The 26,718-nt window shown below is 39.5% G+C and overlaps 1 protein-coding gene across 3 annotated transcripts in view; it reads right to left on the bottom strand.

Annotated features, from left to right (window-relative positions):
* Positions 1–1,260: 1,260 nt before the first annotated feature.
* Positions 1,261–26,718, bottom strand: part of NUP153 (nucleoporin 153) — a gene marked incomplete at both ends in the record, with an annotated part of 79,327 nt that continues 53,869 nt past the window's right edge. Inside the window, 8 exons of one of the 3 annotated variants that reach the window (XM_079713367.1) lie at positions 1,261–1,345; positions 1,590–1,761; positions 4,746–5,018; positions 5,708–6,064; positions 7,999–8,876; positions 11,108–11,318; positions 14,198–14,815; positions 16,677–16,802. In XM_079713367.1, the coding sequence (XP_079569493.1) occupies positions 1,261–1,345; positions 1,590–1,761; positions 4,746–5,018; positions 5,708–6,064; positions 7,999–8,876; positions 11,108–11,318; positions 14,198–14,815; positions 16,677–16,802 (2,720 nt within the window). Of the gene's footprint in view, positions 1,346–1,589; positions 1,762–4,745; positions 5,019–5,707; positions 6,065–7,998; positions 8,884–11,107; positions 11,319–14,197; positions 14,816–16,676; positions 16,803–26,718 lie in introns of all 3 variants that reach the window. The other 2 variants (XM_079713368.1, XM_079713369.1) reach the window with 2 other exon arrangements.

Raw genomic sequence — 26,718 nt, 5'->3', positions numbered from 1 at the left:
CTTTTAAAAAGGTATGTCAATTTATATGCAAAGTAGGTGCAATTCCTAGCACCAGACACAAAGCAGGGTTACCTTCAGACACTTCCCCTTCACTTAGGAGTTGTCCAAATCACTTCAATGTATTCTTCAGAATTTTTCTTCTGACCATTGTTAACCTTCATAAAAAGGTTCCCTTCCACTAACACTCATACCTTCACTAGGATTTAACACTAGAACAAAACGTATTTCATAACTTTTTATTGATGGCATTTATCCCATGGTTTAACATGTTAATTATACTGTAATAAACATGGCTTTAATATTAAACTTTTCCTTATTATCCAAAGTCACCACAGTCCATTTCAGTAAATATAAAAATATATGCTTAATACTTTGTACAATACTGGTTTTTGGTCCAAACAAAAACTGGATCAGAAAAGCCAATAAACTCACTTTAAGAATCCCCAATTTTTTTTTTTTTTTAAGATTTCCAAATGGATTTAGGCAACTTTGAATAATGGGATTTACATAATAAAATCTGAGACAAGACTAAACAACAAAAAAAACTTTCTAACACAAAATTAAAATTTCAAGTTCACAGATTTATGTTATGCCAAAAAAGTACAGAAACAAAACTGTATTTACACAAGTTTTATAATAAAATAATGAAAAAGGCAAGACAGGTGATAGTCAGAAGAATGCCAATATAGAAATAGCATATAACTATTAAATGGAGAACGAACTAGATCTAACAAGTCCTTAGCATGGACCATTCTTTAATCAGGCTTTTCCTCTATCAGAAAATTTTAGTGCACAATACACCCAACTCACTCACTTCACACATACACCAGCACAAACTCAGCATAGAAATCATTCATTTCAACATCCTCTAATCTATACAGAATTCCTCAGATATAATTACAATTTCAGTGCGTTCCATAAAACGCATATCAACGCACATGGTGATGCAGACAAAGAGGTTGTATACAAAGCCATTCTCTCGAGCGGGCTTGATTCCTGGGTTCAGCCAGCCTATGTCAAACCAGTGAATAATTTGCTGGATCATAAAACATTTTTGCTGAAGAATCAGTCACCAGTCTAGCTATTATTTTTTTAAAAGGGGGTGGGAGAAGTGAAGTTGGGGCTTCTGTAAAGAAAAAAGGAGGAAAATTCCAAAATTAAAGATCTGATGTCAGATAACCCAGCACATAGTACAATCCAGAATCTGAAAGTAGGGCACCAGCTGTTGTTAAAACAGTGTTTACAACAGCATCAAGACCTTTATTTCCTGCGTCTAACAGCAGTCTTTATCTTGCGACCAGAAACTGAAGTTCCAGAAGAAGAGAAGGAGTTTTTCCCATTTGACCTGTGAAAAACAAAAACTCTGTAATGTGACATGATGCTCAGATGAAAGTTCACAACCATAACACTAAATGTGACTGGTGATGGGGTGGGGGACACTACTTTCTGCTACACCTCATACCCGAGACAGACAGACAGACAGACAGACACCTCAACTATACTGCACCTTGGTGATTCTACACACACACACACACAATCACACACCCTCATTATGTTAAATTCTCCATTTCAACAAAAAGCTCTCTTACCCCACAGTAAACGCCGCTGGAGGCTGGCTAAACTGAAAGCCCCCCGAGCCAGAGGGCTGGGCTGAGGCTGCAGGTGTGCTGGCATTTGCACCGAACGTGAACACTCCTGATGGATTATTGTTTGTGAAGTTGAAATTTGTAGCAGCACTGCTGCCAAACTGGAAAACAGAACCTGCAATAGATGAAACAGAAAAACTTTATTAAGGTAAAAATCATGGTTCTTCTAGTAATGACTCTGACCTTTACATACAAAAACCTGTAAAGGGTTAAAGCTCTTATGGTCACTTAAAGAAAATTAAGTATTTTCTCCACTCACACAATATATACCTGACACCCTCAAACAAGTGACCTAACTCACCCATGACCAAGGAAAAAAGGGCAGGGTGGACTTTTCGCTAAGACCGTGGAATCAACAAACATACTTACCTCTATCTTCTTCAAAATTATGTTAAAATTACAGTAAAGGGAATTTTACAACAAATGGAGAGAGGAGACAACACAACAAAATTTTGAAGCTGGAAGGCTAACTGGAGCCAAGTACTAAACTAGCAGCAAGGGAAAGCACAGAGGCTTTCCATTCATACTAAACATACCCAAAAGGTTTAGGTTCCAGGTACTTCTGGAAGTGAGAATGAAGGTGTGACTGGGAAAAAAAAACCCAGCAGAATGGTAGAGGATCTGTTTAAGAAGCAGGTACCTAGCCATCCCTCACCAACACCAAACAGGATAATAAATCCCCTCTACCCAGCAGAAAAATAGAACTTTAGTCTCTGGAGAGGCCGCTGGACCAGGGGACATCACACATAAAGGCAAGAATACCATATTGAAAACAGAAGGATTCAGAGTAGGTTGATACAATGAATATTGAGAGCTGCAGCCTTCCGCCCTGACGCAGCTCCCAAAACACTGGCAATCAGGAGTATATATACCCTTCAGGAAGGAGACTGGAGGAATCTTCTCTGGGGAGTCTGGCAGTCTGAAAGGAAAGCTCTAAAGATACTGTACTAGCATCCAGTTCTTCCCAAGAGGACAAGCCAGTTAGATAAACCTACAACGATATTCAAGATCTGCAAGCCCTAACCACATACAATGAATTATCGAGTGGTATTTAGGTGTCCTGCACTCATAAAGTTATAAGTAGAATGGAAGAAAATATTTGCAAACCATATATTTGATAAAGGGCTGATATCCAAAATACATACGAACTCCTACAACTCAAGAGCAAACCTCCCCCCACCAACAAACCAAAACCAAAACCAAACCAAAAAACCCCTCAAATAACCCAATTAAAAAACGGGCAAAGGGGTCTTCCCTGGTGGCGCGGTGGTTGAGAGTCTGCCTGCCGATGCAGGGGACACGGGTTCGTGCCCCGGTCCGGGAGGATCCCACATGCCGCGGAGAGGCTGGGCCCGTGAGCCATGGCCGCTGAGCCTGCGCATCCGCAATGGGAGAGGCCACAACAGTGAGAGGTCCTCGTACCACAAAAAAAAAAAAAAAAAAAACGGGCAAAGAACCTGAATAGACATTTCTCCGGAGACAACACACGGGTAAGTATAAACAGATGCTCAACCTCACTAATCATCGGGGCGGGGGATGCAAATCAAAACCACTAGGAGAGGTCAGCTCACACCTCTTAGAATGGCTATTATCAAAAAGATAAGCAATAACAAGTGTTGGCAAGGACGTGGAGAAAAGGGAGCCCTTGTGAACTGTTGGTAGAAATGTAAACCGCTGCAGCCACCATGGAAAACAGTATGGAAGTTCCTAAAAAAGTTAAAGATAGAACCACCATATGATCTAGCAATCCCATTCTAGGTATTTACCCAAAAGACTTGAAACTAGGCTCTCAAAAAGATAGCTGGACTCTCTCATTCGTTGCAGCATTATTCACAATGACCAAGATGTAGAAACAACCTAAATATCCATAGGCAGATGCGCAGATAAAGGAAATGACATATATACATAAAATGGAATATTAATCTTGCAATATGGGAAAACATGCACGCATCTGGAGGACATAAGTGAAATAAGCCAATCACAGAAGAACAAGTACTACATGACTTCACTTCTATGAGGAATCTAAAATAACCAAATTCACAGAAGCTAAAAGAATGGTGGCTGCAGAGGAGGGCTTGGGAGTAGGAAGAAATGAGGAGCCACCATTCAAAGGGTATAAAGTGTCAGTCGTGCAAGACGCGTACGTTCTAGAACTCTGCTCCACAACACTGTGCCCAGAGTTAACAACACTGCATTGCACACTTAAGTTGTTGAAAGAGTAGACAGATCCCACATTAAACATGCTTACTACAGTTAAAACAAAACCCCCAAACACTACAAGTAGAGAGGCAGGAAGCACCAAACACACGAGGAAAGTACTTCATAAGAAACACTAAGACCAAAACAATAATAAAGAAAAGCAAGTTGGAGAAAACTGACTAAGCAAAAGCTTTAAGGGGGGAAAAAGAACCCTGCATCATTAGTATCTTCAAGAGATCAATACATAACACTTCTAAAACAAAAGCAGAAGGATATAAAAAAGGAAACATCCACAGAACAAAGAGGACCACTTGGAAATGAAAAAGTAATACAAGTGGAAGTAAAATCTCAACAGGTGTGTTTAAAAGTAAATTGAGGGGGACTTCCCTGGTGGCGCAATGGTTAAGAATCCGCCTGCCAATGCAGGGGACACAGGTTTGAGCCCTGGTCCAGGAAGATCCCACAGGCCATGGAGCAGCTAAGCCCATGTGTCACAACTACTGAAGCCCACGTGCTCTAGGGTCCACGTCCCGCAACTACTGAGCTCACGTGCTGCAACTACTGAAGCCCACGCACCTAGAGCCTGTGCTCTGCAACAGAAGAAGCCACCACAATGAGAAGCCCGAGCACCACAACGAAGTGGCCCTCGCTCACCGCAACTAGAGAAAGCCCACGCACGGCAACGAAAACCCAATGCAGCCAAAAAGAAGTGCTTAACTGTGTGAAAGTTGGGAATGCTGTTTATAGGTAAATCTAAACATACACATCTCTGTTCTGCCAAGTACAAGAGACAAAAAAAAAAAAAGACACGCATGGTTTCAAAGTTCAAAGAAAAAAATTATATTTAAGACATACAGAACCCAAGTATGGAAACAAAGGACATCACTACTACATACTTACTGGAATTAGGAGCTGTTCCAGAGCCAAATGCAGACTGACTAGGCTGCTGTCCAAACACGGGAGGCTGGCTACTGCTTGACACTGTCCCAAAAGTAGGTGGCGCAGGCTGAGAACCAGCAGAAAATAATGCTGCTGAAGATGATATAGATCCAAAGCCTGGGGGGTTAGGCTGGCTGGCACCTTGACTTTGTCCAAATGTTGGGGTCTGGTTAGCACCGAACGCTGGACTGGCAGATGGTGCTGAAGGTCCAGTGCCAAATACAAAGGAGGATCCTAGAGGCCCACAGAAATACTGAAATTACCATGATGGTTAAAATGAGATAATCCTCAAGAAATCTCTATAAACTGAAAAGCAAATGTCAAGCTTCTTTCCAGACTCTTACCTTGCTGAACAGATCTTATCAAGACAAGTTTTGAATACTGATTAAGAATACAATTCTCTCTACCATTATTTAGTAAAACCATATAAAGTCCAAATAAACAAAAACTTCTATTAACAAGACTCCTATCTTAACAGCCAAAAATTTTTAGGTCTTTAAAGAGATAAATCTAAGAAGACAACTGATCTGCCATCAGAAGTGTGACACACTGCAGAAATCAGCTAATGTTGTGATTATGTATCCATTGCAAAATGAGGACTAATGTCTATTAAAATAATCTTCAGTGTCTGGCTATTTACAAATTAACATTGCAAAGAAAAAAAAAACAACCCCCCCCAAAAAGACAAAAAACACTTGAAAAAACTAAAGATTATACTCCTAATGAGATTAGAAATATTGCTTCCAAGAGTGACTTACACTATACACAAAATGCACATCATTCCACATAGTGAATAACTACAACACCCTGGGTAGAGATGACCTAAAAGCGGCCATGCTCTTTTGTGGTATTATTTGCTAAGAGTTCATCTGCTTACAATGAAAGCCATTCAAACTAACATGTCTCTTCTTTTTTAAATGTACCTGCAGAGCTCGATGTGGTGGGAGCTCCAAAGCTGAAACCAGAGGCGGCAGTGTCACTGCTGCTGGCACCCGGACCAAAGACAAATGGGGCGACAGCTGTGCCCGTGCTCGACGTGGTTGCTGGTTTGCTCTCTCGAGAAAACAGCAAAGACTGAGATGTACTGGATTCGGCAGAGTTCCCAAAGGCAGAGCTGCTCACAGGACCGCTGGCCTGTCCAAACACAAAGGCAGCCGCAGGCGCACTGGAGGACGAGGTGGAACTACCAAATATGCCACCACCAGCTGAAGTGGCTGGTGTACTTGAATTAGAGGAACTGTTGTTCAAGAAACTAAAAACTGGCTTTGCTGTACCTTGATCTATAAGACAGAAATTAAGAAATAAACAAAAACTTTAAGAACAAGTAATACCAGAAAGCATTTTTTCCTAGCCTGAAGTCTAATTACGAGTCCATTAGAAAACAGAATCATTAAGTTTTTAATATAGATTCATTCATCGAATGGACATCTGTTATGTTAAATTTTGATGTAGTCAAATATATCCATCTTTTCTTTTATGGCTTATGAATTTTGTCTAACATAGCAAAACCTTTGGCATTCAGATTAATAAAAATAAAAAATATTCCTTAAATCCAAATCTAACTGGATACTCTGGATAACAAATTCAGACAACGGGAGAGAGCTACACTTTTATAAATTTGATTTCGCAATTTATGTTAGCAGGATTGTAACTTCAATTTATCTGAACAATGGCCAGTTTTCTCTGGCGCCTTTATTGACTGGTGTACCCTTTTGCTAATTTGTAACTCTACCTTTACAACGTATTAAACTTCCAAACCTCTACAGTTACTGTTACTAGACTATTTTAAATATTGTAGCTTTGTAGTATTGTTTGATATCAGTAGGGCAAACCTACCTGACTGTATGTGTGCCCTTCTCCCCAAAATTTCTTATACATTTTCCCTTCCACGTGAATTTTAGAATTATTTTAGCTTGTCGAGCTCCACAAAAATTCCTCTAAGAACTGAAATTATATTGGGAGTGAGGTGGAGAGTAAAGGATATTCTCACTCAGGAACAAGTATAAAACACGCCTTTTATGTTCTCTTAATTCTTTAGCATGTTGCAGGTTCTGCTGCTATTATAAAATATAAATTGGAAATGTTAGTAAATACAAATGGGAAATGCTGTCCAACTATTTATTCTTGATTTGGAGAAAAGAGAATGATTTTTTACATGGTGACCCTGAATCCAGCTACCTTCAGTAGAAGACTTTTTTTTTTAAAACTTGTTCCAATAATATCTCAGTTCCAACACTACTTACTAGACAGGGCTGGTCACATTGTGGTATGGGCACTGGTACAATTTACAGAAAATGGAGCATGTTAGCTCACTTTCAGGTGGTTTAATAGGACGTTAAAAATGTATATTTCAATGGAAACAGTATAGCGATACCAGGATTAAATTCGATTAGACCCTATCTCATTTTTATTCCTTTCTAAATAATAATGTATAATTTAGTTTTTGTTTCCTTTGAAGGGTGTTTTAAAATTTAAGTAGAATTTTATAGACAAAAACTGCTCACACCTATGTGCTGAATTCCATACATTTTTTTTCAGGTTAATTTTTCATTTTCTTGTGTTTCTAATTTATTATTCAAAAGTGTTCATGTTCTTCTGCATTGTGTTCTGGGAAATCCCAGTTCACTAATCCAATTATCAGCTGTTCCCCCCGCCCCACTCCTCAGTCCACACAATGGTTTTATTTCACAAACCATGTTTCTTTAACTTTTAAAAATGCTATTTCATTTTTTTCTTCCAGATCTTAGTTTTCATAATCACCTCTATTTCTCAGGGATTTATCATATTTGTTGTTTATATTCCTTAAATGCCAGATGAAGACTGGTTATCTCTATTTGTAAATGAAGGCCTGTACGTAAAGATTTTATTAGTTAAAAAATATTTAGTGAGCTTAAGAAAAAAATGCTTATTTTCCTGAACAGTATATGTCAATTCTGATTACAAAAGCCCAAACAGAAGGGAGAAAGTCACGGACAAATGTGCAAATATTGTAGGCTTTCCATTAGAGCTGTGTTTCTCAAAATTAGATATGCAGATAACTTCATGAGAATCACGCGAGGTGGGGGGTTCTGAAGGAGCTGAATCCTCGGCTCCTTCCCAGAGAGTTCTATTCCTGGTACTCTTTCAACTATTTCCAGTATAAACCATTTCTTGACTTGCTACATTTGTTGACACCTTGTAAAAAACAAAAACAAAAACAATGTTTAATACTTACCAGCTGTAGTACTGGTTTGAGCTCCAAAAGCAAAAGTGGCCTTCGTTGGCTGTTCAGATTCCTTCTCAGATGGTTTTGCTATACTGAAACTAAAGGTCGACTTGGAAGAACCCTCGTCTTTGGTTTGCTCTGAGTTCCCAAAGGAAAACACTGGGGGACACTTTGGCTCTTCACTGTCAGCTTTTTTCCCAAACACTAGAGATGTAGACGTGACAGGCTCTTGCTGTTTCTCTTCTGTCCTTCCCAAAACAAACAACGAGGCAGATGGCAGGGGGGCAGGGTCCACGCTGCCAAAAGTGAACCCTCCTTTGGAGGCAGGGGTTTCTTCTTTTTTTGCTTCTGACGTCTGACATGTGAAAGGAGCCACTGAGACACTCTTGGTGTCTATGGTTCCAAAACTGAAGCTGCTCTTGCTTGCAGAGGTCACTGTGGTGTCAGTAGCAGCAGGGGGAGGGTTAATGGCACCGGAACCAAAGCTAAAGCCTGCAGATGAAGATTTAGGCGGTTCTTCTTTCTTTTCTTGCTGCCCAAGACTAGACACCCCAAACTGAAATGGAGCTAAAGAAGGTGGATTGCTTAAACCAGAAGCAAGTCCAAACTTAAAATTATTATCATTTTTACTATCTTTTTTAACTTCTTCAGGTTTAGAATCAGATGAAACTCCAAATTTAAAATCTCCTATTGGTTTAGAAAATTTAAAGCCTTCACTCAAAGGGGTTACAGACCCAGAATCTAATGACACACCTATTTTGAAACCTCCTTGATCTCCAAATTTAAAATTTCCAGTGTTTGTTGAAGTCTGAGAAGGCCCAGAAGAGGATGATGGGATACCAAATTTGAAGGATGAGGTTGCTGGGTTCGAAGATGAGGAAGATGGGCTGAAGCCTTCAAAAATGTAAGAAACACCACAAAGACAATGAATTAATACTACTCTCTCAAACAGAATGTCAACCTGGAAAAGTAAAGGGACATGGGACAACTCTGAAAAGGCCTACTTCGAAGAGTATTAGTTTAACAATGGCAGTAAACATGAACCAAGTTGCCCATATCCAGCATCTCGATACTCACAACTACACTGATGTGCCACATTTCATCTATCACACTGACAGAGGTCAAACAAGTGTGATAAAACAGTGCTGGTGATGAGACTAGGAGTAACAGACTCTCCAGACATGGCAGGTGGATGTGTAAATGAGCACAAAATTTGTGGAAGGCAACTTGCCAATATTTACCCCAAATTACAGACACACGTACCCTTTGACCCAGCAAGTCTACAGCCGAGTCTTTATTTGAATGATAAACTCAAAGATATGCAGAATGCCACAGGCAATCCAGGCAGCTGTAAATGAAGAACGAAGTCCAAGCTAATCTGTGGTAATGTCAAGGGTGCAAAAAGGCGGTGTGGTATACAACCTTTTCTAACAAGGGAGAGAGAAGTAAGAATATAGAGAATAGAAGTATATTTGCTTGTGATGTGCATAAAGAAACACTGAAAGAGTTACAAGAAACTAACCACAGATAGCTATTACCATTGGTGGAGCAGGAAGGATGGAAAATGAGCCAATAGGGACAAGAGAGAGACTTTTCGCTGTGAACCCTGTCATAATTTGCTTTTTAAATCTTGTGAGTACACGTGTTATTTACTTAAGAATTAAAATTTTTAGCACCAAAGAACCAGAATTATATGAGTGGAAGCAATATATATATATGTACATATTTCTTTTTTTTTTTGCGGTACGCGGGCCTCTCACTGTTGTGGCCTCTCCGGTTGCGGAGCACAGGCTCCGGACGCACAGGCTCAGCGGCCATGGCTCACGGGCCCAGCCGCTCCGCGGCATGTGGGATCTTCCCGAACCGGGGCACGAACCCATGTCCCCTGCATCGGCAGGCGGACTCTCAACCACTGTGCCACCAGGGAAGCCCTGGAAGCAATATTTTAAAAAATAAAAATACTATACTGACAAGATCAAAGTCTTGGTTTCAGAATTCTTCTCTGTAGTGGAATAAACTAGAAATGAAGCACTTGAATGACTGGCTCAACACAAAAATCATTAAACGGTGCCAAGGTATTCATCCATTACTCTGTTTACCCACATGTAAATAAAAACAAGTGGCAGCCAAGGGCTTGTAAAAAGCGCTTGTCTTCAGATCTCCCCCCTTAATGATTACCCACCCCACTTTCTTTCCATAAGAAACTTATTTGAAAAATTGTATCAGAATCTCAAAAGCAGGACTTCCCTGGTGGCGCAGTAGTTAAGAATCCACCTGCCAGTGAAGGGGATAGGGGTTTGATACCTGGTCTGGGAAGATCCCACGTGCTGAGGAGCCACTAAGCCTGAGCACCACAACTACTGAGCCTGCGCTCTAGAGCCCGCGTGCTGCAACTACTGAGCCCACGAGCCACAACTACTGAAGCCCGCGTGCCTAGAGCCCGTGCTCCGCAACAAGAGAAGCCACCGCAGTGAGAAGCCCGCGCACCACAACGAAGAGTAGCCCCCGCTCACCGCAACTAGAGAAAGCTCACGTGCAGCAACGAAGACCCAACGTACCCCCCCCCAAAAAAAAAAAAAACACCTCAAAAGCAAATGGCTATCCACATGGTCTCTGAAATACCTTAAGTGATATTAGACAGAAAGCTAAAAATAAAGGTGCCAAAGACAATAATTAACTAGTTATCACCTCTGACTCAAAGGATCTCAAAGGTACTTCTGCCTCAAAAGGAAGGTTTAAAGGTATGGTGGTTACTGTACTACAGGTGGGGAAAATGGGAAAGGGACCATAAGGTGGCAGCCACAGAAGGAGCTTTAGTGATCTTCTAAAACCCAAATGCAGCGTTTTTCAAACCAGTTGTATCCCCTCAGCCATGTTAATTAATTCAGTGGGCTGCAACCATTTTCCTTCTCAAATGAAAACAAATAAAATAGAAAATGTACTTATCTTCACTGCAGACTAGCAAACAATTCAACTGCATAGTAATTCAGAGACAGATATGAGCTACAAGTCCAGGATAATAGCTCATTTAACATGAATTTTCAACAGAGAATGAATAGTTTTAAAACCAAAGCTGTTTGTAAATATTTCACTTTAAAGTGGTAATCTAAGGAGGCACTTTACCAACACCTTACCTGTAAACTCAGACTTTGTGCCTGGCTTTGCACTGTCACATGCTACGCATTTGGTAGAATCTGCTTTATTCTCCACTAGGCACACTTCACAGTCCCAGCTTCCCTCAGGTTTCTTGAACTTGTCCAATCCTAGGCAGCCTCCAGACAACAGAGAGACAGACACAGTGCTGCTACTTGAAGCAGGTACTGAACTTCCTAAAAAATAATGGGGAAATACAGGAAAATTTGGATTTACATTATGTCAAGATCTCAATGACACCACTAAGTCTAAATGTACAATTTTTATGTGTTTCCTATTAAGAGAAAATGCCAGAAATCTAAACATCACATTGTTAAAAACAGTACAGACATCTCAGATTTCTTTTAATCTTACAAAAGAGCAACTCACACTCACCTTGCTCAGTGATGAGCCCCCTTTTAAGCCCCAGTTTGAACAGCCATGGTTTTTAAGAATCATGCTCACATATCAGAGCCTAAAAGACTAAATTTTCCTTAATAATCTGTCAAACTTTGTTAAACATCACAGATTATAAAACATAAGTTCTAAATTGTAGGCAACAGCCTGATTCATAAAACACACAGCTCAGGCAATATTAATTTCAAGATTTCAAAGCACAGATCTCTGACTTTGAAATGACTATTTTTGCATAGAAGTGCTCTTTTATCCACTTTGCAATTCAACTCAACACTACCTACTATGTTCATGGAATTTCTGTTATAAGGTAGCCATTTAATAGACATTTATTAAGCACCATAACGTTCTTAGGTTCTGGGGATATCAAGATGAATAAAACGTTGCTTAACTTCTAAAGGTGTTTCTGGTCTAAAAGGGGGGAAAGCAAAACGAACATAAATGCATAGCAGCACCATCACTAAGACGGAGAGTGACAAATGATCTAAACAAGAGTACAGAGAAGAAATTACTATGGGATAGGAGAAGGATTCACAGGGGTGGTATTTACATTTTTAAGCAGAACTAGCAATTTTGTGGGCAGATGCGGCGGCACAGGAAGGATGGCTCAGCAAGGCACAGCTGCATGAAGAAATACAGTGTTGAGAGTGGAGCCATTCATTCTGGTAACCCCACTTCTCTAAATGTCCTCCAGCTGTTGTCACTTTTCCCAGTTACCTGATCTGTGTTTTACTGATGGTATGTTCTCTTCCATCTTGCCAATAAAATGGTGAGATGACAACTCTTCCCTTATATATCTCTCCAATCTATTTCATTCTCCTTCTCTGACCCTCCTTCTACTGCTCTTCTGGTTCAAGTCCCCTCATCTCTTGCTTAATAGCCTTGTTATTGAGACCTCTGGTTTCGCTCCCTTGAAATCCATCCTCCTAAAAAGCAACTAGTACCACGTGGTTTTTGTTTTTCCTGTCTGGTTATTCATTTAACAGATTCACTGCTCCAAAGTTCTAGTCCTGCCACTCTCTTAAGCTGGCAGAGTTCAGTTCCAGGCTGTCTTCTCTATCTGCTCTGCTCACTCACCTTCTATCACCGCTACCCCCATGACTTACTTGAAAACTACGGGCTAATGACTCCCCAATCTGTATCCCCAGTCCAAAGGGTCCATTATCAGTATATCCAAAGGCCTCACACACATCTGTCAACTTCAGCAGCTTGAAATCAACATATCTTCAACCATACATTATTCTACACCCCATTTGCTTTTATTAGTACATATCACTACTATCTCTACCTATATTATTGATCAACTTCCTAACCTGTCCTCTGGTTTCCAAATTTTGCTGCCTTCAAATCTATCCTCCAAAAAGCCACCAGGTGATTTATCAAAAATATAAGTTTGACCCATCAACTCAGAATAAATTTTGGTTTCCTACACATATCAAGAGCTTTCTTTCTTTTTTTTGTTAAGGGGAAGAGGAAGAATGCCAGACGGAAAGAGAAAAATATTTCAGAATAAAGATTCTGAAACCTTATTCTTGTAGAGATGTCTAGCAGGAATCAGAAGTATGGCTCACCCCTGGTGTTAAGACAGGGATGTGGGCTATTAACTCAAGAGCTTTCCATTGCAGACACAAAATCACACATCCATGATAATGCAATAAAAATAGGAAGTATAATTCCCAGGATACTCATAACATGTTTTATTTAGTATCCATGTTACCATATATCTGTACCAAATAATTATATAATAGCATTACAAACACAGCAGAGTCAAATGTATTAATTCCAAATGAATTAAAGATCAATGTAAATCTTCAGTAACTCTCAAAATTGAACAGAAACAGGAAAAACTCAACTCTAACTTCATTTTTCTGGTTACCTAATAGAACTTTTCATTAATGATTCAGTAATTTATGATCATTGCAATATCTCTGGCAGATAGCACATAGAGGTACAGGTATCACCATTAACATTCAGCCACAGCCTTCTCATAACGCAGTGAAACCAGCTGTGTAAATGACCACTAGCCATCCTCACTTCTACTTAGAAGAAAAGAGACAAAGGAGTATTTTATTCTGTGTAAAGGTTTGAGAAAGATTGCCCCATTCTAAGACCTTTGCATCTATATTAGCCAACTTTGAAAATGATCATGGAGAGCCAGAAGCTTCTGATAAAATTACACACAAAAAAAGAGGTCGGGCTTCCCTGGTGGCGCAGTGGTTGAGAGTCCGCCTGCTGATGCAGGGGACACGGGTTCGTGCCCCGGTCTGGGAAGATCCCACATGCCGCGGAGCGGCTGGGCCCACGAGCCATGGCCGTTGGGCCTGCGCGTCCGGAGCCTGCGCGTCCGGAGCCTGTGCTCCGCAACGGGAGAGGCCACAACAGTGAGAGGCCCACATACCGCAAAAAAAAAAAAAAAAAAAAGAGGTCAAAGCAGGTGCTGGACTGATTTAAACACACAGACTCTCCTAAGAGAACATGCAGTTCCAGTCCCAAGCAAGTCATTTTAATTTCAAGACAGTTCAGAAAAATTAAGACATATGAGGAAATGCTCATCTTGAAACATCTAAAATATTGAGGTTATTCTTAGCTGTTTTACAGAGAATAAATTAAAATGTTCTATTAAAGAAATGAACAAAATTATTCCAAACAGCCATAAACGTACCTGGTTTCTGAGACATACAGGACACACATTTATTGTCTTCTGCATTATTAGAAACACAGCACACTGGACACTCCCAAGATCCCACGGGCCTTTTGAATTTATCTGTAAATCCTAAGGCACCAGTGGTCACAGTGCAGCTGGAGGAGGAAGCAGCCACAGTAACAGCGCTTTCTGAAGCCACTGGCAACGTAAGGACTCGCTTAACACCAGTTCCCGGTTTCGGTGTTTCACAAGCTACACATTTTATCGCTTCAGGTTTATTTTGCACTAAACAGGTATCGCAATCCCAAGTTCCTACTGCTGGTTTAAATTTGTCTCCAAAGCCTGTCTCTGGTGCAGAAACAGTTGGTTTGCCACTTTTACTTGGTGTCCCAGTTCCAGTCTGTTTAGCAGTATCTTTTGGTGGCAATTTTGCTGCTTGACAGGCTACACATTTGTTGTCTGTAACTTTGTTCTGGAGTAGACAGGTATCACACTGCCATGATGACCCAGCTTTTAAACTTTCCCCAAACCCAATTCCACTAGAAGAAAAGCTACTTATTGCTGGTCTTGAATAAACTACCAGGCTTGTGGTGGTAGGTTGAGCAGCAAGAGAGTCTGCCTTTGGTGATGTGAAACCTACAATGCGGGGAAGAGGGGAGTGGGAAGGAAAAGATTAGTCAATGTTTTGATTAGAAAGCCTATTATTTATTAATCATTAATAAATATTAATAATATTAATATAGACAATAATAATTATAGAATAATAGCTGTTAATAATAAAAATATTATTCCTGGGAGAAAACATTTTTACCTTAATTACAAAGTTATTACAATCCAAGACGGACTACTTAAGAGTAGTTTTTCACCTAAGCTATATTTCTAGTACTAATCCCATAATTAATAAGTGACAGACCTAGTTAAAAGTCTACAAAAGATGTTTGGTTTATAGTATATCATCTTCCTCTAGGAATCTGTTTACTGTTTATTCAACCAATACCTAATTTGAGACTTAATTAAGGTATGCATATAGAACCATGAAATAAGGAAAAGTCTTTGGAAATAAGGGAAAAAACCATGAGGAAAAGTCTTTGTGCTACCAAAACTGATAACATTGACTTGATTCACTCAAACTACACTTTATTTGTAGAAATGACCTTTCAATCCTTTACTCTGGACCAATTAACTTTTATTTTACATACACCAAAAAAACACCCGTTTCTCTAGCCTTTAGCATCAAGGGAAAAGAAAATCAGAGGGAAAGATGATACAGAAGGTTGTTAAAGAGGTTTTCTAGTGGTACCAAGAAATAATCCAGCCTAGAGCTATTTTTTGCCTAAAGATAAATCAATCCCACGTACTTCAGTTACTCCCAAAGGAGGAAAATGTACTATTTTGTTAATGATTAACCTGAGTCACTAAGGTTGGCAAAATTTTAACGTAACCACTTCAAGGTGTTACAAGTTTTCTTTTCCTCCCCCTTTTTTGGATTTTCCGGATTTCCCTCAAGAGAACATGTAACTTCTCCAAATTTTTGCTCTTTAAAAAAAGTTTAAAAGAGGGGAGGAGTGGGCATTATGAATGCAAAGTGTAACTTCTATGAAGATAACCTATATGCATTTGATGCTGACTGACTACCACTCAGTTCACCCTGACACAGGCATTCTGGAGTCCTGCCCATAACTGCATAAAACCGTCTATATTGAGACTCCAGTAGGCAGTCTACTCATCTATAAAATGGGAGCGACACCAAAAGAACCTAATCCCTCTAAATCTTGCTGGAGCATCCAACCTTATTATTGAAACTCATATTCAGTTATACATGAACACATGTGCTGGATAAATCTAAATTCTTTCTGAGCTACTAGATTATCTTATAAACACTTTTATATTCTTATAGTATACATCCCAGTTGGAATTATACTATCCTCTTTGATTTTCAAACTGAAAACCTATTCCTATTTGAGGACTTCTATTCATTATTTTCAAATTCTTACCCACTAACATTCATATCTTATTTTATTTGAAGTGAGTACTATCGTGTGTGTGTGTGTGTGTGTGTTACAGTCAGCATATGTTTTCTTTCCACTTGGCTTTGTTATATATATCCCACAACTGGGGAATAATCTGAGAAGAACAAGGCAGTTCAATGCTCTCAGAGAGAGACATGTCCAGGTATATCATCAGGTTTATTTACTTTTTTCCAATTATTGGCCCATCTCTAATTAACAGGCAATTCACATTTTCTCCTTCTATACTTGCCCCTTAGAGATTTCATTTTAGCGCAGAGTCCTTAAATTCTAAAGAAATAGTTTCTAAGTTCTTGCACCTAAAAAGTTACATCTGACTACATCTACATTCAAAAGCCAATCTCCTATCAAACTAGACATCATTTTTTAAAAGCCTGAAGTACAACAAAGTATTAACAAGTGATATTAAGATGAGATCATGATTTTGCAATTAAGATTTTAGATTATCTCAAGGGCAGCCATTATCTTACCAGGGTTCTTCAGAACATCTAGGACACTTCCTTCTTTCAGGGTTTTTGCAGGTTTGAAAGGGCCCTTGCAATCTTCATCTGGTTTCTTCTTACAGCTTGGACTGTTCACTGCAGTGATATCTTGAGCTGTAATTTTTTTTAATTGTAAGAGATATTATGCTAAGAAAAAGCAAGTTACATGTATGAAAAATCTCTCAAAGTCAATTTGAATCAATATCTTAAAAAAAAATACCCACCAAAAAAGTCACTGTAATTCAAAGATAATGAACAAATGACTTAAAGTACAGGGTTACCTTGCCATTACAAGGAAGCAAAAAATACTATTTCCCATACTGTATATCTCTCTCCTCCAGAAGGACAAAAAATTATATAAACTATATATAATCTATAATTGTTATCCAATATCTGAGTAAGTCAGAAAGAGAAAAACAAATACTGTATGCTAACACATATATATGGAATCTAAAAGAAAAAATGGTTCTGAAGAACCTAGGGGCAGGACAGGAATAAAGACACAGACGTAGAGAATGGACTTGAGGACACAGGGAGGGGGAAGGGTAAGCTGGGATGAAGTGAGAGAGTGGCATGGACATACACTACCAAATGTAAAATAGATAGCTAGTGGGAAGCAGCCGCATAGCACAGGGAGGTCAGGTCAGTGCTCTGTGACCACCTAGAGGGGTGGGATAGGGAGGGTGGGAGGGAGACGCAAGAGGGAGTGGATATGGGGATATATGTATATGTATAGCTGATTCACTTTGTTATACAGCAGAAACTAACACAACATTGTAAAGCAATTATACTCCAATAAAGATGTTAAAAAAATTTAATGTTTAATTAAGCCAGATATTTCATTTCTAGACATTCATCCTATGATTGAAAATATCTTTCAGTTATTATATTGAAAACCTGGATGATACTTAATAAAAGGAGCTAACTACATAAATTACAGAACGCTGACATGATGGAATGCTATGCAGCCACAAAAAATCATTCTCAGAAGCACAGTTATGGGAAAGAGTAGGTTAGAAAGTCCAGAAAATTTTGACTGTTTACATCGAAAGAGTGATGTTTTTACTTTTCATAGTTCCCAAACTTGCTAAAACGAACATATCCTTATACTTAAAATAAGAGATCTATATTGTGAGTACAATAATCGTTTTGTCATTATATTTCTGTTTACAGATGAAATATGTTTGGGATTGTTTCAAAATTACCCGATAGGTGTGTTTGTGTGTGTGAGGGGAGAAGGAAGGAAGGAGGGAGAGAGAAACAAGATTGGTCACAAAATAGCAAATGCTGAAGCTCAGTAAAGTGTGTATGGGGACTCAGTCTACTCTTCCACTTCTGAGAATGTTTGAAATTTTCTATAGTAAAATATAAATAATCAGGTTTTTCTTCTAAAGTGCTTGCCAATTTTAAAGCAGTGGGTAAAGGAGTTCAAAAACCCAACCTACCCTTACCTCACACCATAAACAAAAATTAATTCAAAATGGATCAATGGGGACTTCTCTGGTGGCGCAGTGGTTAAGAATCCACCTGCCAACGCGGGGGACACGGGTTCAAGCCCTGTTCTGGGAAGATCCCACATGCCGCGGAGCAACTAAGCCTGTGCGCCACTACTACTGAGCCTGCACTCTACAGCCCACGAGCCACAACTACTGAAGCCCGTGAACCTAGAGCCCGTGCTCTGCAACAAGAGAAGCCACCGCAATGAGAAGCCCGCGCACTGCAACAAAGAGAAGCCCCCACTTGCCACGACTAGAGAAAGCTCGTGCACAGCAACGAAGACCCAACGCAGACAAAAATGAATTAATTAATTTAACAAAAAAATGGATCAATGACCTAAAACATAAGAACTGAAACCATAAAACTCTTAAAAGAAAACCTAGGAGGTGTATCTTCATGACCATGGATTTGACAATGAATTCTTAGATATGACACCAAAAGAACAAGTAAATAAAAAACTGAACTTGACCAAAATTAGAAATCTTTGTGCATCTAAGGACATTATTAAGAAAGTGACAACTGACTGAATGGGAAAAAATATTTGCAAATCACACATCTGATAAAGATCTAGTATCCAGACTATATAAAAACGCTACAACTCAGCAACAAGACAAACCAATTTAAAAATGGGCAAAGGACCTGACCAGACATTTCTCCCAAGAAGATATGTAAAGGGCCAAAAAGCACATGAGAAGATGCTAAACAGGAGTTCAGGTTTTTTAAGCATAAGCCACCTGTTCTCCTTGCTTGTCCCTGCAATAAACCTTCCTCTGTTCCAAAAAAAAAGATACTAAAAACCATAAGTCTTCAGGGAAATAAATGCAAATCAAAACCACAATGAAGGGCTTCCCTGGTGGCGTAGTGGTTGAGAGTCCGCCTGCCGATGCAGGGGACGCGGGTTCGTGCCCCGGTCTGGGAGGATCCCGCATGCTGCGGAGCGGCTGGGCCCGTAAGCCATGGCCACTGAGCCTGTGCGTCCAGAGCCTGTGCTCCGCAACGGGAGAGGCCACATCAGTGACAGGCCCGTGTACTGCAAAAAACAAAACAAAACAAAACAACAACAACAAAAAACCCCACAATGAAGCATCACTTCATACCCACTACGATGGCTATCATCAAAAAATGGAAAATAATAAACATGGTGAGAACATGGAGAAATTTGAATCCTGCTGGTGGGAATGTAAAATGGGCCGGCTGCTGAGAAAAAGTTTTGTAGTTCCTCAAGAAGTTAAATATAGGACTATCATTTGATCCATCAACTCCATTCCCAGGTATACACTCCAAAGCACTGAAACCAGTATTCAAACAAATACAAGTACATGCATATTCATAGCAACACTATTCACAACAGCCAAAAAGTGGAAACAACTCAAATGTCTATCAACAAATAAACAGATAAATTATGGTATATCCATATGGTGGAGTATCATTCAGCCACAAAAGGTATGAAGTAACGATACATACTACAAGACAGATGAACCTTGAAAACAGTACGTGAAAGAAGCCAGATACAAAAAGTTACATTGTATGGTTCCAGGATAGGTAAATACATAGAAACAGAACACAGATTAGTAGCTGTCAGCAGTTGGGGAGGAGGGGAAATGGGGAAAAACTGGTTAATGGGTACAGGTTTCCTTTTGGAAGTGATAAAAATGTTTGGTACTAGTTAGAGGTGGTGACTGTACTAAACACAATCAACACTGTGATTGTACTAAACACCAATGAATTGCTCCCTGTAAATGATTAACTTTATCTTATGTCAATTTCACCTGAATAATAAAAATGTGCAAAAAACAAAACACCATACCTATCTCTTACAACTGTGTCAAAACAAAGAAAAATGCTTTTATTACTTTATCACATTCTATCTTCCTTTATAATCAAAATTGAATTGCTTTTAGTAACTTAAGGTAAATTTTAAGGATTTCCTAAAGTGTACTCAAAGAGATGGAAAATGAAGATAATGGGAAAATTAGCTCCTATCACAGCGTAACCATGACTTCCACATTTTCATCAGTTTTTTAATGACAGAGTGGTGAGTGAGAGGGCTTCGCTGGTGGTGCAGTGGTTGAGAGTCCGCCTGCCGATGCAGGGGACATGGGTTCGTGCCCCAGTCCGGGAAGTTCCCACATGCTGCGGAGCAGCTGGGCCCGTGAGCCATGGCTGCTGAGCCTGCGCGTCCGGAGCCTGTGCTCTGCAACGGGAGAGGCCACAACAGTGAGAGGCCCGCGTACCGCAAAAATAAAAAAAAAAATTAAAAAAAGAAAGAAGAAGTGGTGAGAAACAGAGGTCTCAATGTAAGAACAATTCTATATATGCCACTCATAATAAACTCTTGAAAAATCTGGATAATCTTCCCAGATGTAATGAAACACAAAAGGTTGTTTTAACAAACTATTACTCATTCAGTTACCATCAGTAAAGCATTAATAAAAACTGAAGGACTTTAATGCCTTTCCCTCATAACCAGGCATGAAAATGAAATTTGAATCAGTTTATTCTTCTTGAATTCACAGTAACATTAAAGAAAAAAAAAAACATGTGTTAAGTACACCTGAAATATGCTTATTACTTTCTCTTAAACAGGGCTATTTTATTTAACAAAAATTAGGATTGAAAACATACCAAATTCTTATTTTGTGCCACTCTCGTAACCTATGCTCTTGTCTTCCAGATCATCCAAAGACAAAGACTTTCTTAGCTTATAGGTCCTGGCTCTTTGATAGTTTTTTAAATCTATCTTTTTTTTTTTTTTTTTTGTGGTACACGGGCCTCTCGCTGTTGTGGCCTCTCCCATTGCGGAGCACAGGCTCCGGACACGCAGGCTCAGCGGCCATGGCTCACGGGCCCAGCCGCTCCGCGGCATGTGGGATCTTCCCAGACCAGGGCACGAACCCGTGTCCCCTGCATCAGCAGGCGGACTCTAAACCACTGCGCCACCAGGGAAGCCCTAAATCTATCTTTTGAGGGAGGATCTAGTTTTTAAAAATTCCCAAACTCAGCAGATAGTCAACGAAACACTTCTGAATAAGGCAACAGCCCCTTAACTGGTGTCTCAGCATATGACACCCCACTCCCACTCACATGCCCACTCAACACACTGCTGTTACTCCAAGGCACCATCTCACCCCCTATAAAAACCAACCCATGTTTTCCTACCACATTCAGATTAAAATCCAATTATTGAGCATAGCATTCACAGAATTTTTAGAATTTAAAGCTACCTCTCAATCTCATGACAAATTATTTGCGATTTTCAAAGTATGCCATGCTTTTCCTCTTGTTCTCTTGCATTTGGCTGTTTGTTGGGTGAGAAATGCCCTTACTCAGAATTCTTGACCTGAGTAACTCAGCCCAGATTATTCTTCATTTCCCAAACACCCAATACTTGAAACAAAACCACCACCACCACAGCAAAAGCCTATGGTTTAATTATCTGAATATTCATTTCTTTCCCTCAATTATGCCCATTTTTTTGAGTTTAGAAATTATATATCACTATCTGCAGAGGCCAGCATAACCCTTACGCATAAAAATGCTTATGAACTCAAGAGTAAATCTACAGATGGAATCCACTGTAATTACAATGTAGACCACGCTTGAACTTCTTGTAACATTTCATTTATAGAGCTTCCACAGCGAGAGACCCGCTGAGGGAGCTCTCCTGTTGCTCAGATGACGATGTCTGCTTAGCACAGAGGAGAGTCTGGTACCGAGAGCACTGGTAGACAGGTTAATACCAGACACCTCTGTGAGACCTGGTGGGCAGCCCTGGGATCAGTAACCAGCAGTCAAGGCTCCTGGAAGGCTGCCTGGATCTGGTGAGTGGAGGCCTAGTAGTGAAGCTGCAGCAATAGGAGTAGTTCCAGTGACAGGAACAAACGTCAGCACAGCTCCCTGTTGCTTGGTTCCCCCAACTGAGGACAAGTTTATAACCATCAGGATATTCCTGAAATAATACATCAAATATGATACAAAGAGAAGAATAACATTAACTGTTGTAATCAAAAGTAAACACAGTGGGCGACCTTCAAGACGGCGAAGGAGTAAGACATGAAGATCACCATCTTCCCCACAAATACATCAAAAATACATCTACATGTGGAACAACTCCTACAGAACACCTACTGAACGCTGGCAGAAGACCTCAGACCTCCCAAAAGGCAAGAAACGTCCCACATACCTGGCCGTGTGGCCAACAGGGTCCCGGTACTCCAGCCGGGTGTCAGGCCTGAGCCTCTGAGGTGGGAGAGCCGAGTTCAGGACACTGGTCCACCAGAGACCTCCCGGCTCCACGTAATATCAATCGGCGAGAGCTCCCCCAGAAATCTCCGTCTCAACACTAAGACCCAGCTCCACTCAACGACCAGCAAGCTCCAGTGCTGGAGAGCCCATGCCAAACAACTAGCAAGACAGGAACACAACCCCAACCATGAGCAGCAGAGAGACTTCCTAAAGTCATACTAAGTTCACAGACACCCCAAAACACAGCACCAGACACAGTCCTGCCCACCAGAAAGACAAGATCCAGCCTCATCCACCAGAACACAGGTACCAGTCCCCTCCACCAGGAAGCCTAAACAACCCACTGAAACAACCTCAGCCACTGGGGGCAGACACCAAAAACAACAGGAACTACGAACCTGCAGCCTGCGAAAAGAAGACCCCAAACGCAGTAAGTTAAGTAAAATGAGAAGACAGAGAAATACACAGCAGATGAAGGAGCAAGGTAAAAACCCACCAGACCAATCAAATGAAGAGGAAATAGGCAGTATACCTGAAAAAGAATTCAGAATAATGATAGTAAAGATGATCCAAAATCTTGGAAATAGAATGGAGAAAATACAAGAAACGTTTAACAAGGACCTAGAAGAACTAAAGAGCAAACAAACAATGATGAACAACACAATAAATGAAATTAAAAATTCTCTAGAAGGAATCAATAGCAGAATAACTGAGGCAGAAGAATGGATAAGTGACCTGGAAGATAAAATAGTGGAAATAACTACCACAGAGCAGAATAAAGAAAAAAGAATGAAAAGAATTGAGGAGAGTCTCAGAGATCTCTGGGAAAACATTAAACACACCAACATTTGAATTATAGGGGTCTCAGAAGAAGAAGAGAAAAAGAAAGGTACTGAGAAAATATTTGAGGAGATTATAGTTGACTATATCCTTTCCCATGTTAGGAAAGTTTTCAATCAAGTCCAGGAAGCACAGAGTCCCATACAGGATAAATCTAAGGAGACACACGCCAAGACACATATTAATCAAACTATCAAAAATTAAATACAAAGAAAAAGTATTAACAGCAGTAAGGGAAAAGTAACAAATAACATACAAGGGAATCCCCATAAGGTTAACTAGCTGACCTTTCAGCAGAAACTCTGCAAGCCAGAAGGGAGTGGCAGGACATATTTATAGTGATGAAAGTGAAAAACCTACAAACAAGGTTACTCTACCCAGCAAGAATCTCATTCAGATTCGACAGAGAAATTAAAACCTTTACAGACAAGCAAAAGCTAAGAGAATTCAGCACCACCAAAGCAGCTTTACAGCAAATGCTAAAGGAACTTCTCTAGGCAGGAAATACAAGAGAAGGAAAAGACCTACTATAACAAAACCAAAACAATTAAGAAAATGGTAACAGGAACATACATATCGATAACTACCTTAAATGTAAATGGATTAAATGCTCCAACCAAAAGACACAGACTGGCTGAATGGATACAAAAACAAGACCCATATATATGCTGTCTACAAGAGACCCACTTCAGACCTAGGGACACATACAGACTGAAAGTGAGGGGATGGAAAAAGATGTTCTATGCAAATGGAAATCAAAGGAAAGCTGGAGTAGCAATTCTCATATCAGACAAAATAGACTTTAAAATAAAGACTATTACAAGACACAAAGAAGGATACTACATAATGATCAAGGGATCAATCCAAGAATATATAACAATTGTAAATATTTATGCGCCCAACACAGGAGCACCTCAATACATAAGGCAAATGCTAACAGCCATAAAAGGGGAAATCGACAGTAACACAATAACAGTAGGGGACTTTAACACCCCACTTTCACCAATGGATAGATAAACCAAAACAAAAATAAATAAGGCAACACAAGCTTTAAAAGATACATTAACCAAGATGGATTTAATTGGTATTTATAGGACACTCCATCAAGAACAACAGAATGCACTTTCTTCTCAAGTGTTCATGGAACATTCTCCAGGACAGATCATATCTTGGGTCACAAATCAAGCTTTGGTAAATTTAAGAAAATTGAAATTATATCCAGTATCTTTTCCGACAACAATGTTATACGACTAGATATCAATTACAGGAAAAAAACTGTAAAAAATACAAACACATGGAGGTTAAACAATATGCTACTAAATAACCAAGGGATCACTGAAGAAATCAAAGAGGAAATTAGAAGCAAATGACAATGAAAACGTGACAGCCCAAATCCTATGGGATGCAGCAAAACCAGTTCTAAGAGAGAAGTTTATAGCAATACAATCTTACCTCAAGAAACAAGAAAAATCTCCAACAACCTAACCTTACACCTAAAGCAATTAGAGAAAGAACAAAAAACCCCACCAAAGTTAACAGAAGGAAAGAAATCATAAAGATCAGATCAGAAATAAATGAAAAAGAAATGAAGGAAACAATAGCAAAGATGAATAAAACTAAAAGCTGGTTCTTTGAGAAGATAAACAAAATTGATAAACCATTAGCCAGACTCATCAAGAAAAAAAGGGAGAAGACTCAAATCAGCAGAATTAGAAATGAAAAAGGAGAAGTAACAACTGACACTGCAGAAATACAAAGGATCAAGAGAGATTACTACAAGCAACTATATGCCAATAAAATGGACAACCTGGAATTCTTATAAAAGCACAAACTTCTGAAACCGAACCAGGAAGAAATAGAAAATATAAACAGACCAATCACAAGCACTGAAATTGGAACTGTGATTAAAAATCTTCGAACAAACAAAAGCCCAGGACCAGATGGATTCACAGGCAAATTCTATCAAACATTTAGATTAGGGCTAACACCTATCCTTCTCAAACTCTTCCAAAATATAGCAGAGGGAGGAACACTCCCAAACTCATTCTACAAGGCCACGATCACCCTGATACCAAAACCAGACAAAGATGTTACAAAAAAAGAAAACTACAGGCCAATATCACTGATGAACATAGATGCAAAAATCCTCAACAAAATACTAGCAAACAGAATCGAACAGCATACTAAAAAGATCACACACCATGATAAAGTGGGGTTTATCCCAGGAATGCAAGGATTCTTCAATATATGCAAATCAATGAATGTGATACATCATATTAACAGACTGCAGGATAAAAACCATATGATCATCTCAATAGATGCAGAAAAAGCTTTTGACAAAATTCAACACCCATTTATGATAAAAATTCTCCAGAAAATGGGCACAGAGGGAACCTACCTCAACATAATAAAGGCCATATATGACAAACCCACAGCCAACATCGTTCTCAATGGTGAGAAACTGAAACCATTTCCACTAAGATCAGGAACAAGACAAGGTTGCCCACTCTCACCATTACTATTCAACATAGTTTTGGAAGTTTTAGCCACAGCAACCAGACAAGAAAAAGAAATAAAAGGAATCCAAATCAGAAAAGAAGACGTAAAATTGTCACTGTTTGCAGATGACATGATACTACACACAGAGAATCCTAAAAATGCTACCAGAAAACTACTAGAGCTAATCAACGAATCTGGTGAAGTAGCAGGATACAAAATTAATGCACAGAAATCTCTTGCATTCCTCTACACTAATGATGAAAAATCTGAAAGAGAAATTAAGGAAACACTCCCATTTACCACTGCAACAAAAAGAATAAAATACCTACGAATAAACCTACCTAAGGAGACAAAAGACCTGTATGCAGAAAATTATAAGACACTGATGAAAGAAATTAAACATGATACAAATAGATGGAGAGATATACTGTATTCTTGGATTGGAAGAATCCAAGAATACGATATATACCACCCAAAGCAATCTACAGATTCAATGCAATCCCTACCAAACTACCAATGGCATTTTCCACAGAACTAGAACAAAAAAATTTTACAATTTGTATGGAAACACAAAAGACCCGAAATAGCCAAAGCAATCTTGAGAAAGAAAAACGGAGCTGGAGGAATCAGGCTCCCAGACTTCAGACTATTACTACAAAGCTACAGTAATCAAGACAGTCTGGTACTGGCACAAAAACAGAAATATAGATCAGTGGAACAGGATAGAAAGCCCAGAGATAAACCCACGCACATATGGTCACCTTATCTTTGATAAAGGAGGCAAGGATATACAATGGAGAAAAGACAGCCTCTTCAGTAAGTGGTGCTGGGAAAACTGGACAGCTACATGTAAAAGAATGAAATTAGAACACTCCCTAACACCATACACAAAAATAAACTCAAAATGGATTAAAGACTTAAATGTAAGGCCAGACACTATCAAACTATA

The sequence above is a fragment of the Hyperoodon ampullatus genome (assembly GCF_949752795.1).
Source record: "Hyperoodon ampullatus genome assembly, chromosome: 10".
In the NCBI taxonomy this organism is placed as follows: Eukaryota; Metazoa; Chordata; class Mammalia; order Artiodactyla; family Ziphiidae; genus Hyperoodon; species Hyperoodon ampullatus.
This window is presented reverse-complemented; position numbering and strand designations above follow the sequence as displayed.